Source organism: Chaetura pelagica, unplaced genomic scaffold (assembly GCF_000747805.2).
Source record: "Chaetura pelagica isolate M959 unplaced genomic scaffold, ChaPel_1.0 scaffold210, whole genome shotgun sequence".
NCBI classification, from domain to species: Eukaryota; Metazoa; Chordata; class Aves; order Apodiformes; family Apodidae; genus Chaetura; species Chaetura pelagica.
In genome coordinates this window covers 983,752-1,000,304 of record NW_009951862.1, presented here as the reverse complement: position 1 = coordinate 1,000,304, position 16,553 = coordinate 983,752, and the positions used below count along the sequence as shown (strand labels likewise).

The following is a 16,553-nucleotide window of genomic DNA, read 5'->3' as shown; positions in this document are numbered from 1 at the left end:
CCTGCTTTTTTTGAAGCCTGGGGAAGGTGCTGTTTTTGAAACCAGCTGCCAGGCAGCAAGGCTCTGCCCTACCTCACAGGCAGCACAAAGTGTCAAAGTGGTCAAGACACAGGCTGCAAGAAGGAAAGATGGAGGGACATCATTGAGACCCTGCACTAAAGCCAAGAGCCTTTCATTGGGAATGGGGGAAAAAAAATTCTTCTCGCTCTGCACATGAACAGGGCATTACAAAGCTACTCACCAAGTTGCACACGTGTGTTTGCTTACCTCTCCCATGCCAGCATCTGCAAGACCCTCTTTATTCATAGTGGATGTAATCTAGAAAAGAAATACAATTTCAGTGGCCTTTTATTTTAGAGGGGCAGACCTGTTACTCATCTGTCAGACTCCAAAACCAGAATGTGGAGCTGTTATGTTGCTTACAGAACAGCTGACATGAAACTCAGGCCATCTCCTTTCCCAGCCTGGCTCTGCCTCCTGCACCTCAAGCTTCAATGGGTACAATAGCTACTTTAAGCCTTTAAACCTTGAATTGTTAACACTCAAGGGCCTCAAACTTCACTAGAGCTGATGGAAACCAGAGTAATAAAAATAGTGCAAGAGCATGCAAAACAAAACACCATCTGCTCTGCTTGGGGAAAATGAAGTCATGACAATCCTTGTGGAGAAGGAAGCCTGTCAGGAAGCTGTGGTTTCAAGCACAGCAGTCAGATGGTTGTGGGCTAAGATCTTCCAGGGTATGGAAGAGTTTAAATACTCAGCTTTTACTCCTTTGCAGAGAAAATAATGACTCCAGATTCAGTCAGGGCCCTCAAAGACACCGATTCAATGTACAGAGTTTTGAATATATGCAGAAAATAGATTAGTTTGGCATCTGGGAGCCTGGGTTTCCTTATGCTGCTCATCTTATCTACTGCTTTTAGTATGGCAGTCTTTATTTTGCCCCTGTAGTCTGGTTTTCACTAAAAACTGAGCCAAATGGCTGGATTAACTTTTTCTTTTTTCTATTAGTTTACAACAGAAAGAAGAAATCTAGGACTTGACTTACATAAGACAATCACAGGTTTTAAGATGATCAAAACTAAACCACCATGTTCTTAACAGATTCCAGCTTCTTGGAATAAGCTGTGATCCTTTTTTACATACCAGTAATGTGAATAACAAGTGGCTTTGTGAGTTGATCACAGAATACAGTTAACAGCTACATGAAAACATGGCCTAGCAGCTTCCCAAATCTGTTCCTCAAATACTGAAATAATGGGGTAGAGGCCCAGCATTTCAGGCCACTCAATCCAGCTATGTCCATTTTCCCAGCTACTCTCCAAGCACAAGGACTATCAAACCCTGAGCAACAGCAGCAGTCCTAGGGGTAAATAACTATGTCAATCACACAAGGCATCTTCAACATTTTAGGCAGCTGTCTGCAGCTACAGTAAAGCATTTAACACAAGCATGGCTTCTAGGCACATTTACCTTCTTCCTCAGATCATCTTTCTTGTACCCCAAGAGCCCGAGGTATTTAATACGTGTATCTTCTTCAAAGTTTGCCTTTACAAAAGAAAAGTTTTAAGAATATATTGCAATTCATCATTTTTCATTTTCTTCCTCACTGGCTTTTTACTTGTACAAATGACTCAGTGAGAGCTACTGACTATGGAGACTGAGTACAATAAAGATAACTGAAAAGGTCTTCAGTGACTTGGGCACCCAAGGCTTGAATCTGGTTATTGTAGGCGAAGAATTTGCTTTTCTGCTTCACTGTGAAACCTCTCAATGCTCACAGAGAGCAGTGAAAAGCATATCTGAGGCTATCCCAAAGCTTTATCTCTTCCCCCCAGTGCCCTGCACAAAGATGCAGATGTCAAAAAAAACCACAGGATACCTGACCCCCAAGCCTTGGCTTCTGCCATGATTTCCCACAAACACCCCTGGTCCTGTGGACCCTCTTTCTTCTGATGGGCCACCTCCAACAACAGTGCTTATAGTGCAGTAGTGCTTATGGGCACTATTCCCACAGCCTACACTTTTGGTTCCCAGGATCTCTTCTGCTAGAACACTGCAGTGAGCAGAAGGAACCATTTCTGCACTGTCTTTCCAACTCAAGAGGGGATCTCCTGAGCTGCTGTTATCTCGTTACCTTTAAGAAGGCCCACACATTTTTCTCAAAGTCAGCTGGGGCCATGTCAATTTTCTTCTGGCAGTAGCTGACAAAGCCTTCAGACTGCACAGCCTCCTGCAGCTGGTTGGAGCGGGCCAGGAACTCCTCCTCTGTAACCACCTGGCTCACGTAGACAAGGTGATGCTGCTGCTGCTGCTCCATGCCTGGCTGCTGCTGAGACTTGGCATGCTCAAATGTAACCAGCTTGCCTCCAAACTGGAATTGAGGCACACAAGCAGGATGTAAGAACACAAATAGACACTGCAGAGTACATAAAAAGCACGCTCCTACACACATGTGTACATGATTTTATACAGTGCTTCTTGCCCAGTGGAGAAACATTCCTAACATCAACTCCTTGATTTATTTTTTTTCCTTCACTCCATAGTTATACACATGTAAGGCTGGATAAGTGGGTGCACATTTCATAAGATTGATGAGCAAAGTTACTGCTGTGCCTCTTTTTCCTCAGGAAACTGTGAGCTGGAGCTGTGGGTCTGTATAGTGCTCAGCACAAATGGACTATCTCATGATAATGCACTGTAATTAGCAAAGAAACATATGCACCATTAAATTAATGCTCCAGCATGATGTCTACCTCACTCTTGGCAGGGTGTGTAAAAGTTAAAAGCCTACAGAGAAATGGCCAGTAAGTTGTGTCATCATTTGGAGTGCAATGAAATCAACAGAACAAAAAAAAAATAGAAGGGGCTTATAATATTGCTTCATTCTATAATTCAAGTTAACTTACACAGTCCAGATTGATAAATTACACAGTCAGCATTACAAAAAGCACAAAGCCTAGCCAAGAAAAAGACTGACAGCTGGGTCCTGGCAAACCAGAACAAATAAAGGAACAAACACTACTGTAAAATGACACATCAGTGTCTAGACAACATCACTTCTCTTCGAGGAGGAAGAAACCTGCATTTAATTTGTTTATCAGATTGTGAATAAGCAGACATATGATGCTGAAAATCAAGCCAAGAAATCCACTTCAAGAGGACAGGCTAAAATATTCAGGATTCTTTCCTGAGAAATGGTTTGTAGGTCTGGAAAATAAGCGAAATGTGGAGCCAAACAGCAGATGACTCTGCTTTCTCAAAAGCATGACCTTGCCACCCTCTCAGCTGGCTCCTCTGCATATCAACCAGCCATGGAGGAGTCCAGCCATGTGCTGCTACAGCAACTCCTGCTACCTTGATCAGACCTAAACTGAGTATCCTTCACCACAGTGATTCACTTAATAGCTTCAAAATGCACTCAAGTCTCAGATACTTGCTCAGTTCGGTCCTGTTCCCCCTTTGCAACATATATGTTTACTACAAAGCAAGCACTGCATAGAAATAAAACAAAGCCCCAAGAGAAAAGTGCCTGTAGGCAACACAACACATTATTGTTTCCTCATCCCAGGGATCTGTGTCACACATTTGCTGGCTTGCTGTCCCAACCGCCCAGTCTGGAAGCTACAGCAAGCATCTCCTGCCATGACAAGGAGCAGGAAGTTCTCCCAAGGTGGAGCACAATGTTGAACTCCTTTCTGCCTACAGTGTTTTGCAGGTTCCACTAGTATCTCCCTCCCTGCCTGGCCAACCATGCCCTGCCTTGTCTCCTGCTTACCGAGAACGACGCTCCCACGGGTCGCCGGATCCATTTGGGTGGTTTCTTCAGGGGCAAAACAACACTCTGTGGGGTGGTCTGCTGAGGAAGCTGCAGGGGTGGGAGGGGCTGTCCTGTACCAAATGGATCAAGGTTCCCAAAAGATGATGAAAGCTTTGATGAAAAAAGGGTGCAAGGAGGGGAAAAAAGTTAAATATGTACAATAAACTGAATGTAAGCATTTATTTGCTTAAGACTGGTACTCCTGCAAGCAGGGCTACAGACAGCCACTGAGGACTTCCTGGGAGCCCATGTTTCTTTCCTCCCACTTTTCTGTCCATATTCTTAGCTGAGTGTTTCTCAATACCTGGTCAACTTGCTTCTGCCTCAAGCCATCTGTGCTGCCTCCCATGATGGAGTAAATGCTGATTCGCCCATCAAATGAAGCTGCAGACAGGACAGCAGGGTTCCGAGGACACCACTGGATATCAAAGCACCACTGTGTGTTTGTGGGCAACTCATACAGCACCTGGGAAACAAAAAAAAACAAGCCCAGTGAATCAGGGCTTTTATGAAGCACCACATTGAACAGCAGCACTTCTCCTGCCTGCCCAGAGACTGGTCTGCAGGACAAACTACACAGGCAGGGTATGTCTGGGCTGTCCTACTGCAAGCTGCTGCTGCTCATCACAGAATCACAGAGGGGCTTGGGTTGGAATCATCTAGATCCAACCCCCTGCATGGGCAGGGACACCTCCCACTAGACCAGGTTGCTCAGAGCCCCAGCCAACCTGCCCTTGAACACTTCCAAGGATGGGCTATTCACAACTTCCCTGGACAACCTGTGCCAGTGTCTCACCAGTTGTACTGAGTCATTTGTCAGTCTCACCCTCCTGCTCAAAGCAAGCAAGCCCATCCATTCAGGACTATGTGTAGGGCACAGGAAATCATAACACCAGGTCATGAATCACTCCTCTTTTAATGGGCACCCTCCGGCTGAAACCAAGCAAGCCCATCCATTCAGGACTATGTGTAGGGCACAGGAAATCATAACACCAGGTCATGAATCACTCCTCTTTTAATGGGCAAATCTCTAAGAAAAAAGGCTCCATGTGCTGACTGCATTCCAGTGCTTTGCTTCAGGAAGGCAGCAGCTGATATAGAGAACATTTCCATCACAGCAGAAGCTACAGATTTGTTCCCAACTGCATTTTATGTTCCCCTTTTCAAATGCCTCCTTCCATGTCTTGTATCTCACAGGCTTATGGAGGCACAACTGACCAAGCTCACCCCTCCTATTAACCCCACTAGAGACCTACAAAAAAACCAGGCCCAGCTTCACCTGCCCAAAAGAGGAAGAGAATTCAGAACCACAAACAACTCAGAGGTCCTGCACCATGCAGCAGGCTGCTCTAGGCAGAGAGGCAGTGGGGGCCAGCTCAACATCAACTCTGTTTCCTCAGTTTTAGCACAGGTCATTCTCAGGGAACCAGCCTGAAAGCCATGGTAGGCACCTGATCAGGTCAGAAATTGCTTCCCTGGTGCTACTATGCTTGCTCAATTCAGAACTAGTCTTGGTATTTCTATACACAAGATGAAGACATGTCCAGACTTCAAAGTAAGGTGTTTTTTTTGCAGGAAAATTGGTCAAGTTAAAATCTGCACTCTGGACAGCCTCTCCTGCCCGGGAACATAAAAGCCCACCATCTATGCAGCAGACATTTAAGTAGGAAGTAAATAAGATTAAGTGGGGCCATTCCTTACAATGAGCAGGGACCTCACTACTTAGCAGGAAAGAAGCAGGAAGGACAAACATTTGCAACACTAGGAAGGAAACCTGCAGCACCAGGACAAGCTCAGAAGGTGACACACACCAAACACAAGTACATAGGATAGGGAGAAACATCCCACAGAAGCATGATTCCCAGGAATGCAGGCACACCAACACCTGCTTTGCACATGTCACTGTGCCACCCCTGAGCAGACCTTTAAGCAGTGTGAATACAGTACCTCGCCTGTGCTAGGGTTGGAACAGACAATTTTAGCATCCTTCCCACAGCTGAGCAGCAGCTCTGAATCTGCCATATTCCAAGCAATGGCCAATATGCCCCTGCATGAAAAGTCACAACACAAATGGTGAGAAATAAAGCACGTTCATAAGCTGAGTTTCTGCATGAGCTGAGCATTCCCACAAATGGTGAGAAATAAAGCACGTTCATAAGGTGAGTTTCTGCATGAGCTGAGCACCACATAGTGCCCAGCTCACCCCATCCTTTTACAAGAGAAGGTTTCAATCTTATCAGCACTTTATTTACTGAAACAGATGCTTTCTGTTTTCTGTATGAATAAGTATAAAGGTGTAGCCATTGTACCTGAAAATTAAGTGTTCCAGTCATGCAGGAGAAGCTGGACACCAGTGTAACAAAATGGTTTGTTTGCCTGCAGTACCATTAACATACAGTGTGAAAACATGTAGGTAAGGTCAGTGACTACAAAGTTTGTCAGCTCCTTTTAATTAGCAGGAGATTCAAGTCAGCAGGACCACTGGCAGCAGCTTTAGTAGAGGCTGCAACACAAACTCACTGCTGTTCTCTCTGCCTCAAATCAAATGCTGGCTTTGGGCAATAAGGAAGTTTCACTAGCAACTGAAGAGCGACAAGAATTTAACACAATCTTGCCTTGTACTTGAATTTCAGGCATTTTGGGGACTGAGGGGCAGAGAGACTGTACATGTCCACCTGTGAAGATGTGCCCAGGTGCACCTTCAAGCTATTATTCAGGAAAAATTAACTACAACACTAGTGGTTTGCACCTTATCTCCTCTTCCAAAAAAGCACAGAAAGAAACTAGCAACTTCAGTGTTTCAGCATGATTGTGTGGGTTGTTTTTTCTTGGGGGGGTGGGGAAGAGGGAGCAGAGGGACAAACAGGGGCAGTTCCTTCAGACCAGAAGGCCCCAAAAAGGCAAGTCTTTCAGGTTAAGGGGCTGGCTAGTCAGCAAGCCAGCATGTAACACTGCCTGCTGCTGCAATCACTGCCTCCACAGTTAACTGAGCAACTGAATCACTTCTTAGTGGTCTGAAGAAGCTGGAATGCAGTAACAAAGAGGGCAAACACTGTGGAGCAGCAGGCTACCTGAGACTCATACCTTGTGTGGCTTTCTAGAACACGAAGTGGTGAGGAAGCAAATCTTAGGTCCCACATCTGGATTACAGGCAACCTGTCATCCTCTGAAGCCAAAACCATCTGGGTAGCAACGTCAGGGTGCCAAGCCAGGCCTGAGCAGTGCATCTGGGGGGAAACGTTGAGCCACAATGTAAAATAACTTCAGCAGCAGTAAAGGACAAAGGACAAATAAGTCTACCTGCACAGTAAAACATGGTTGTGACACAACTTGCAACTGTTTCTGGGCACTCTTTCTGACTGCATTCAGATTGGGATGCCCCCAGTTTTCAGAATGGGGAGACTTGTAGCTCATCTCCCAAGGTCCTCTGAAAGAGATGACTTAGAGCTGTCTTGTTCACAGTTCTGTTTTACATTAAAACTGTAAAGCCCTCTGTACAAACCTTTTTCTCTAGTATTTTTGATATTTTAATAAAAGCAACCACTAGGCAGATGTTATTGCAATGTGAACATTGACATCACTGGACTACAAGCACATGATGAAGACCACCTGCTGATTTAAGCAGCAACAGCTACACAGTTTACCAGATAAACAGCATGGTAACCAAGCAGCTACTTGGTTTTGAACTCTTACTACATCTTCAAAGTTTTCTAGAGCAATATTCAAATTAAAATAGACAGAATTATACCAATATGCTACTCTCCACATTTACACTGCCTGAGGAGCAGACATGGTGGCTGTAACTACACGAGGTAGTGTCCCCTGTAAACTGCTGGATGGCAACACTCCTGTGGTGCTCTCTACCACAGATCCTGCTTTCTCCAAGCTTGGCTGCAGCCTGTCCCCATTTCCACATCCAGACCAGCAAGAGCTCAGACCCCAGCTCCATCAGTCACCTGTTCTGCCAGGGCTCAACCCTTGTGCTTATCCCAGCTGTGATGCCATGAAGGAATCCCCCTCTGCCCATGCACTAAGTCATCATGCCACCTGCTCTGCAAAGCTAAATGTGCTCATCCAGAGATTAGCTGCAACCTCATCTCTTCAGCAGACAAAAACATGTCATTTCTGACTAACTGAGTATACGTATTTCTGTGGTAGCCACTCCTCCCTAAGCCTGTAGCACTGCTGGGAGTTGTTGTGGCCCAAGTGCAGGACCTGACATTTTGGCCTCACTGAAACTCATGGCATTGCCCTTGGCCCACGGATAAAGCCTGACTAGATCCCTTTGCCCTCAGGCAGATCAACACTTCCACCCAGATTAAGTGTCATCTGCACATTTACTAAGGGTGCACTCTGTCTCCTTACCTGTATCACCAATAAGTGGCTCCAGCACTGAGCCCTGGGGAACACCCCTAGTGACCAGCCACCAACTGCATTGAACCCCATTCAGCACAACTCTTTGGACCCATCATCCAACCAGTTTTTAACCCCGCAAAGCGTGTGCCCATTCAAGCCACGAGCAGCCAAACGTTTCTCTAGGAGAATGCTGTGGGAAACCACGTGCTATCACCTGCCCCACACGCCAAGAGGCTCTCCCCATCTCCCCACAAGCACCCAGGCAGCTGCACGAGCACCAACTCACCCGGTTGCTGTGGTCACTGACTTTGATGATGGGCTCGTTCTTCCTGAGATCCCACACGGTGGCTCGGCCACTGGGGCTGGCAGATGCCAGGATGTGCTGGACTTGCCTGTTCCAGGCGATGCAGCTGATGTCCTCAAGAGGCTGTTGCACACACAGAAAACAGCCTGTCACAAGCTTTCCAAATCAAAGACTCAAAACTTGTTATTTTCAGAACTTGCTACATGACCCACCTGCTAGGAGACTCCCCCTCGGCACTGCACACGTGCTCTGGTTTCCTATGTACACACACTCCAGGGTGGAGTGCCAGAAAACTCTGACTTACAAGCTGCTAGTATTTCTCTGATAGCTGCATCTTCTGCTTTACATACACTGGTCACTTGAAGACTAAGCACAACTGTTTTCAAAACCAGAAAATTACACCATGAAAGTATAACCAGGTATTTGAACTGCTCTTTTGCCTTGGATAATTAGGTTTTGACTTACAAAAATGTTTGCTTGGAAGAATTTTGTGAGGGTCTTTATATTCCCTACTGACTGCTACCTTAAGTCTGAGAATTAAAAGCAGTGTCAGCCCAGTCCTCATTGCACTGTTGTTTCCAGTTGTCATTAAGCATCTGAACTGAAAGACTTCCCAGCCTAAAAAATTACTATTAAACATTAAAACTCTTATACAGGGATCTTTAACTTAGGTGAGTGTCCTCCAAAATGCCCATATGATAATAAACAACTCAAACTAAACAAAGTATCCAGACCCTCAGAGTTTAAACTAAGTCTTTAAATTGAATCCCATTCACTTCTAATCCCATTTCCTCTCCTTGCTGCCCCCAAATTATCACGCAGTAATAAATCCATTCTCTAGTTAACAACAAACTTCTTGCACAGTTTTTTAGCAGCTACAGAAAGGTACAGGCATTGAAACAACTTCCTCCCATTCTTCCACCTCTTGCACAAAGTCCAAAAGGCTATTGATTGTTTTTCCCCCAGAGATCTTTAAGAGAGACAAGCTAAATCACTGGCCCTGAAGGACAGCAATTAAACACTCCCTGAAACCCATGGAGGTAACTGCCAAACCTACTGCCTCATCTTCTGACTTCTCAGTAGCTGCTTTTTATCTTCCTCCTATTTTCCTCAATCTGAACCTTCACAGTCTTCTTTCATGCACACAGTGAAACATGCAGAGCTAGACTAGAAAACATGCAATGGTTATGGATATTTGAGAGGTGCTGTGACCTGGGAGGCTCAGCTCATTCTTACTTGTTGCTCGATAAAACGCAACGTTTCCCAAAGACTAAGGGGATACCTGAGCTATCCCTGGCCAAATGCCGTTTAAAAAAAGGAAACAAAATCCCACCACACGAAGAAACGAATCAACTGCTTGTGCAGCCAGCCAGAACTGCAGGTCTGTTGTGAATAAACATGACTGCACATCCAGGGCTGCTGCATGGGAAGCAGAGCAAACCACTCATTGCACGTGCACGCTTGGACTTAAGAGGCACAGCCACAAAACTGGACTGCAGGGGCTAGAAAAGCAGCAGCATCCAGTCACCCTTGTAGGGAACAGGCCATAAAGTCACAGCTAGACACAGTGTGGCAAAACTGTGCTGCCACTACTGCCTTCCTTCCAAAAGCCTTCACTGAAAGCTACCTATGCTGCCCCTCAGTGAGTACCTTCCTTAAGGACATGGGCTCCTGCTTGGATGCTTTTGAGTAGAAGGCATGTCACAAGGCAAAAAATATCCCAAATCCCACAGTCTAATAAGTATGTTACAAAAAATAAGTACTGCTAGAAGGTTTATTTTTGTTGGCTGTTGGGATAGCCATTGGAGAATAACATGCAGGAAGAGATTTTAATAAAATAGAGATAATTAATATATAGAGATACATAATATGTATTAGTATATTATAATATATTAATATAGAGAGATATATAAAATATAGAGATAATTAATATAATTAATAAATAATAGAGAGATCTGCTTCTGGTGATCTGAAGGGATCCTGAAGGGATCTTCAGGATTGCATCTAACATCGCCAGAAATGTAGCTCATGGTTAAGTATAATTAACTGCAACCCAAGTAGAGATTTCAAAAGGCTTTCCCCACCCCCTGGCCTTTGAAAAAAACAACCTTTGGAACTTCAGGGTTAAGTGAGCTCTCAACTTCAGTGACATGCATAGTTGTCATTAGTCTGCTCTGCAGCATTCAACAAACACAAATCCAGTACCTGTGTCTTCACTCCTGGTGTCATTGGTGTGGCAAAATTGTTCAGGTCCCAGATATAGATTTCAGACTCATTAGCACCAGAGGCTACCAGATTAGTCTGTAAGACACATTAATAGATGTTAAGAGTGTTTTCAGCACCAGCTTTCACAGTCTCAGCTGTTGGGAGGCATTAGACAGATGGGACCACGCTCGTTTCTGCTCAGGGTACAGCCTTGGGCTCACACAGAGCAGCTTAGGGAAAACAGCAAGTATTTTTGAGATTGTAGGCAAGATGGAATTAATTTAAACAGTCCATATACTGTCTTAGACTGGCATGCCAAGACAAAAATCCCTGTTTTGTAGAGTGCTCCTCCAGTGCACACCAAATACATCCCAAGGCTGGTGAAAAGCAAGTCCTTATTCCATAATGGGCAAGAACGGAAGTGATTCAGAGAGCACACAAGGAACACAGGCCTTGCTGAAAGCAGGCATGTAGAGACAGAAGTGCACTTAGGAAACAAAGTCAACTGAATTCTCACACAGCTGGTGGTGACAAGGCAAAAACAACCCACCATATCTAAGGAGGTAGCAAACATTCCTTAGAGATGGAGGAAAGCTTTCTGGTTTTGAGAGCTCTTCTGCTAGAGAAGCCACATCCCCATGTTCCCTGTTGTCTCCTCTTTCTAAATAACAATGCCTATTGTCTGGAAGAATGATCCTACCCAGCCCCCAGAAGAGATACCTAAAATCTAATGTAAAAGGAAACACGAGTGACAGCACCCAAATATTCCTTGTGTGGCAAGAAAAAAATTGGCACAATACACAGGTGCTAAAAAAGGAGACTGGTTGGTAACACCACAGGACACCATCTCTACAGGTAGGCAGAGTTAAAAAGACCCACAACGTAAACTGAGTAGGGGAAGGAATGAACCACACATCTTAAACTCTGTCATTCCTCATCCTGAAATGCCAGTTAGCAGGACAGATTTTTCCTTAATAAATACAAACAGGCACTCAAACACCACATTCAGTTCATGCTTTTCAGGGGAAGTGAAGGAACAGAAACATTTAGGGTTACAAGTTAAGACAGGCCACTTGTCTGTGACAGTATGGGATGAAGAACAGCAGAAAACCAACCTGGAACATGTTGACATCGAGTGCTCTTACTGGTCCTGTGTGCTTGTCCTTCTGAGCAATTATTACTTCAGTGTCTCCAGCCATGATCTTGGCTGGGTCATACAGGATGACATTTCCATTTTCACCCCCAGCAATCAGGACTCCACAGACTCTCTCACCCGAGGTCATGCTGTGCGGCCCCCAGATCAGCTTGTGGTACCTGTAAGACACAGAGGTCCCCACTGTCTACAACCATCCACCACCAGCTCCACACTTTACCCACTCCAGCTCAAGTTCCAGCCCTGCTGCTAACTGAGCAGACGTGTTAGAAAAGCTCTGCCTGCGTTTCTCCTCAAGGGTATGTCTCTCTACTTAAAAACCCTTCCATCAGAAACACAATGGTCACCCAAATGCAGCACAACCAGCAACATCTCATCTCCTAGCTGCAAGTACAGACTTTACATAACTTTATCTCTAGTTAAATGTAAAGTAAAGCTTTAAAAATGGCAGAAGAGGAATTACAACTTTTTCCCTTCCTTATAAGTGAACACTAAAATCCTGAATAATAAATAGACTAAGTGTGTATACTTTTTAGTACTGGCTAAACCTTGTGAATGGCTTACTTAGCAGTTCATTTTACAAATGGCTGTGAAATATTCTGACCACATGGTGTTACAGCAGGAGGTGAACAGCACGAAAATTTGTTTTCCTTGCAGAGAAATACCTAAGTCAGGAACACAAACAGGTTCGTAAGAGTACATGGAGAAACAAGTTTTCTTAGGCATCTGTGTGTTGCTGTAGTCTTGAGGAAAGTACTGAAAGCTGTTTTTATACTGCTAAGTTATGTAAACCTCCTTAAAATTTTCCTTGTAATACTAGGAACAAATTTGTTTTCAACAGTTACATGATTTACAAAGCAGCAACAAGGTACTATGTAGTTATGTTTTACAATATTGTGTTCCTTGTGTCCAAACGAAGAGGCATTGTAGGATGATTAAATAAGAAAGCTAAGGATTTACTGCTCTGGAGTAGTAACTACTATAGGTGATCCTGGTCTAGCAGGGGGGTTGGACTAGATGGTCTTCAGAGGTCCCTTCCACCCCTCACCACTCTGTGGCTCTGCAATCTTGTGCTCACCTTTGCTAAACAGGAGTAATCAAATTAAGGACTCTAAGCCCATCCAATCACAGCCTGGAGGTGAACCTTTGCAGTTTGTTAGCAACTCTAACAGAAGAGATAAAAGGTAGAAGTAGAAAAATTCCACATCTGTGCTTCTGGGTGTGCATTTCATCTGCTGCACTGGAGGCTCAGCAAGTAGCTCAGTCACGTCACAGACACGTGTGTCTTGGACCACAATCTATTTTCCAGGCTAAATCAAGAGGAATTAAACATACTTCCAGAAATGAAGTATTTTCACACCACTGTGTCCACCTGCAGATACTCAAATTCCCTTCAACTCCAAAAACTGCTGCACAAACCAAACAACATTCCTGTGCATTCAGCCATGCAAAGAATGAAATTCTTCTACTCAAAAAGACACCCTCCCCTTATCTCTTCTGTAAGCAGAGAGCAAACCCACAGAAACCAAAGAGTTAATTTAGCATTCACTGTGTTACTAACAGTTTTATTATTTCTGGACAACCTTCATGTAATTTCTTTAAATCACTGCAATGTCAGGATGATAAAATACATCATGCAGTAGGCAGAAAAAGAGGACACACTGGGGGAGAAACACTGGAACAGCCAAGTGCTCAGTCTCCTGGTAGAGTGTTCAGATTTCAGAGAACTTTTACCAAAGGACAAAGCTACAAATGGAAATTGGTCTGTGATATCAGACAGACCGTTTCCCTGGGTATGATTTTTAAACTCCTGCACCTACTGACACAAGGTTATGAGATATGGAACAACTGACAGAGTTGTCCAGGCCCTAGTATTACAGCACCTGCAAGATTACACAGTACTTCAGATAACGCAAAAGAAAGGCAGAAAATGGTGAGGAACAAAAAAAAAACCCACAAGTTAACTGTGCAGTTACTTTGCTCTTGCCCTTTGCTCTTGCCAAGATAATGTGTGGCTCTATAAAAAAACCTGCAATGCAAAACTTGCCTTGAAGGACAATTAACAAAGCTTGTTGCAAATTTATCTTTTGTGGGTTTAATCACCCAGACGTTTTCATTTGCTGCAAACCAAACTAAAGCCTGACTGCTACCTGGAGCACTTATCTTTAATTAAAAAAAATGAATAGCCAACCTCCTTTATAACACATTTTGTGGGGTAAAATAAAATTCTAGTGTTGCTCACCAAGGGAAGGACATTCAAAGTGTACTTTTCAAATACTTTCCTGACTATAAGAAGTGTTTTTTGAAATTCAGTAAGCAAGATGTCACTTGGCAAGCCTTGAAAAATCTCAGTCACAGTTAAAACAAGGGAACTGTAAAATGTCAAACACCACATCCCATTCTCAGAAGGTCAACAGGACATGTTAAGATCAGATATAACCCTAGTGCAGGGCATTGAACAAAGACTGTGGCTGGTTCTCCCACCTGCTAAACCTCAGACAACTGCAGGGCAGAGATTGTGAGCTGCCCAACTGCTCTGCCAGCCCAAGTAATCACCACAAAGCTGACAGGGCACAAAGCCAGCTGCCTAACACCTCGTGCTTCCTCCTGCACAAGCTACCATCACCATTATCCACCCAAATCAGGAGGGCATCCTTAACTGGGTTCACAAGTCCCTGCAAACGCAAACAATTTCTACCCCTCTGAAGTTGTTTACAGGCAACACTTCACCCCTAGGAAATCAGCAGAATGCATTTGGTCAAGACCTTTAGGAAACAGATGTAGGTCCTTAGGTCTTGAAGTACCAGTTTTAGAGCAGACAATGAAGACTCAAGTCAAATCAATTGCTACTCATGACATTGTTTCAGCTCACTCACGACCAGTGGCCCCCAGAGAGCTGCTACAAGTGCTGCTGAAATGAAAACCAGGACACTCTGATGCGAGCAATATTTATTTGGGCAAGCAAAGAGCTAAGTGTACAGTCAGGAACTTGGCTTCCCAGCAGCAAGGTGAGGTATGATACTACACACCCAACATGACCCAGTTTGGTTATGTTACAGGAGTCTCCCTGAAACACTTAAACGCAGACAGGAGGGGGCAATGTGAGAAGCCATCACTGCACTTCCAGCGTTTCACATTTCCTTCTGCTTTCTGGAAAATCCCAGAGGTTCCCCAAGATAGACAGTCTGCATACACACCTGAACCTACCGCCCAACGTCAGATTTTCTAGGTTTATATCAGAGCATGAGCTGCTGGCAACTCCTTTGAGTCCACTCTCACTGCCTTCACAGTGACTCCTCACAGTCCCACAACACCTGTGGCACTCGTGGGCCTCCATCCTTCAGTGCTGAACTTCTGCTCCTCCTGAACAACTGCAGACAAAACTCACCCGGTGGCCTTTTCACACGCACCACGTATAACAGCTCCACAGCCATCACTTTTCCCCTGCAACCCCACTGCTCACCTGTGAGGAGAGGAGAAGGTGGCACAGGACTTCATCTCCAGCACAGGGTCTGACAAGTCCAACTCGAATATCTCCAGAGAAGCACTTGTACTGAAGGTTGCATCCAGCTGCTGAGCTGAGGTACCTGCAAAGAGGTGTGCCCAGCAGTGAGAGGGCCACGACGCACACACAAGTGCAACAGCAAAAGCAGCACAAGGAGGGGCAAAGAACCACTATCTGTGCCAAAAAAAGGACCCTGAAAGGCGCTCAGGCTTTTGTTTCTCCCCATGATTTTCCCTCATGGGCCTGTAGGAGCAGGAAAAGCTTTGGGCAGGCACCTCTCTCCTCTGCCCCTGACCACAGAGAAGTCACAAATGAGCAGCAAGGCACAGGGAAGGTCAGGGTTGCTGTCACCTCACCCTGGCAGGAAAATAAAGAGGGTCTTTGTTATGGACGTGCACAGCACAACACCAAAGCCCCACATGCCCTGCTCCAGCCCTCAGGGCACCGAACGGCTCCTACAACTCCCCCCTCACAGGCACTTTGCTGGCAGGTGCCTCCCAGACACTCACCTGTGGCCAGGTAAATGGGGTGCTGCCGGGCAGGGCTCCACGCCTGGGGCAAAGAACCACTATCTGTGCCAAAAAAAAGGACCCTGAAAGGCGCTCAGGCTTTTGTTTCTCCCCATGATTTTCCCTCATGGGCCTGTAGGAGCAGGAAAAGCTTTGGGCAGGCACCTCTCTCCTCTGCCCCTGACCACAGAGAAGTCACAAATGAGCAGCAAGGCACAGGGAAGGTCAGGGTTGCTGTCACCTCACCCTGGCAGGAAAATAAAGAGGGTCTTTGTTATGGACGTGCACAGCACAACACCAAAGCCCCACATGCCCTGCTCCAGCCCTCAGGGCACCGAACGGCTCCTACAACTCCCCCCTCACAGGCACTTTGCTGGCAGGTGCCTCCCAGACACTCACCTGTGGCCAGGTAAATGGGGTGCTGCCGGGCAGGGCTCCACGCCTGCATGGCCGTGCGATCCACCTCCTTCAGCTTCATGTCTCTACAGCCAGAAAACAAAACAGACAAGGAAGGAAACGCTTTAAAGCTGCCCTGCCAGGGGACTCGGCAGCATCACGATCCCCCTCCTTCAGCTTCATGTCTCTACAGCCAGAAAACAAAACAGACAAGGAAGGAAACGCTTTAAAGCTGCCCTGCCAGGGGACTCGGCAGCATCACCGGCCACCCCGACGTGGAGGGGAGGGGGGAGGTTTCCCCTTCT

General features: G+C 45.5%; 1 protein-coding gene across 1 annotated transcript in view; it reads right to left on the bottom strand.

Moving 5' to 3' along the window:
• SEC31A (SEC31 homolog A (S. cerevisiae)) overlaps positions 1-16,330 on the bottom strand; it is a 44,277-nt gene extending 27,947 nt beyond the window's left edge. Inside the window, exons 1-11 of the mRNA XM_009993868.1 lie at positions 16,252-16,330; positions 15,302-15,425; positions 11,801-11,999; positions 10,686-10,781; positions 8,463-8,603; positions 6,905-7,047; positions 5,768-5,867; positions 4,125-4,286; positions 3,779-3,931; positions 2,138-2,374; positions 1,474-1,548 (exon numbers count right to left, since the gene is read on the bottom strand). Of these exons, the coding sequence (XP_009992170.1) occupies positions 1,474-1,548; positions 2,138-2,374; positions 3,779-3,931; positions 4,125-4,286; positions 5,768-5,867; positions 6,905-7,047; positions 8,463-8,603; positions 10,686-10,781; positions 11,801-11,999; positions 15,302-15,425; positions 16,252-16,330 (1,509 nt within the window). The remainder of the gene's footprint in view (positions 1-1,473; positions 1,549-2,137; positions 2,375-3,778; positions 3,932-4,124; positions 4,287-5,767; positions 5,868-6,904; positions 7,048-8,462; positions 8,604-10,685; positions 10,782-11,800; positions 12,000-15,301; positions 15,426-16,251) is intronic.
• Between the last annotated feature and the right edge of the window lie 223 nt (positions 16,331-16,553).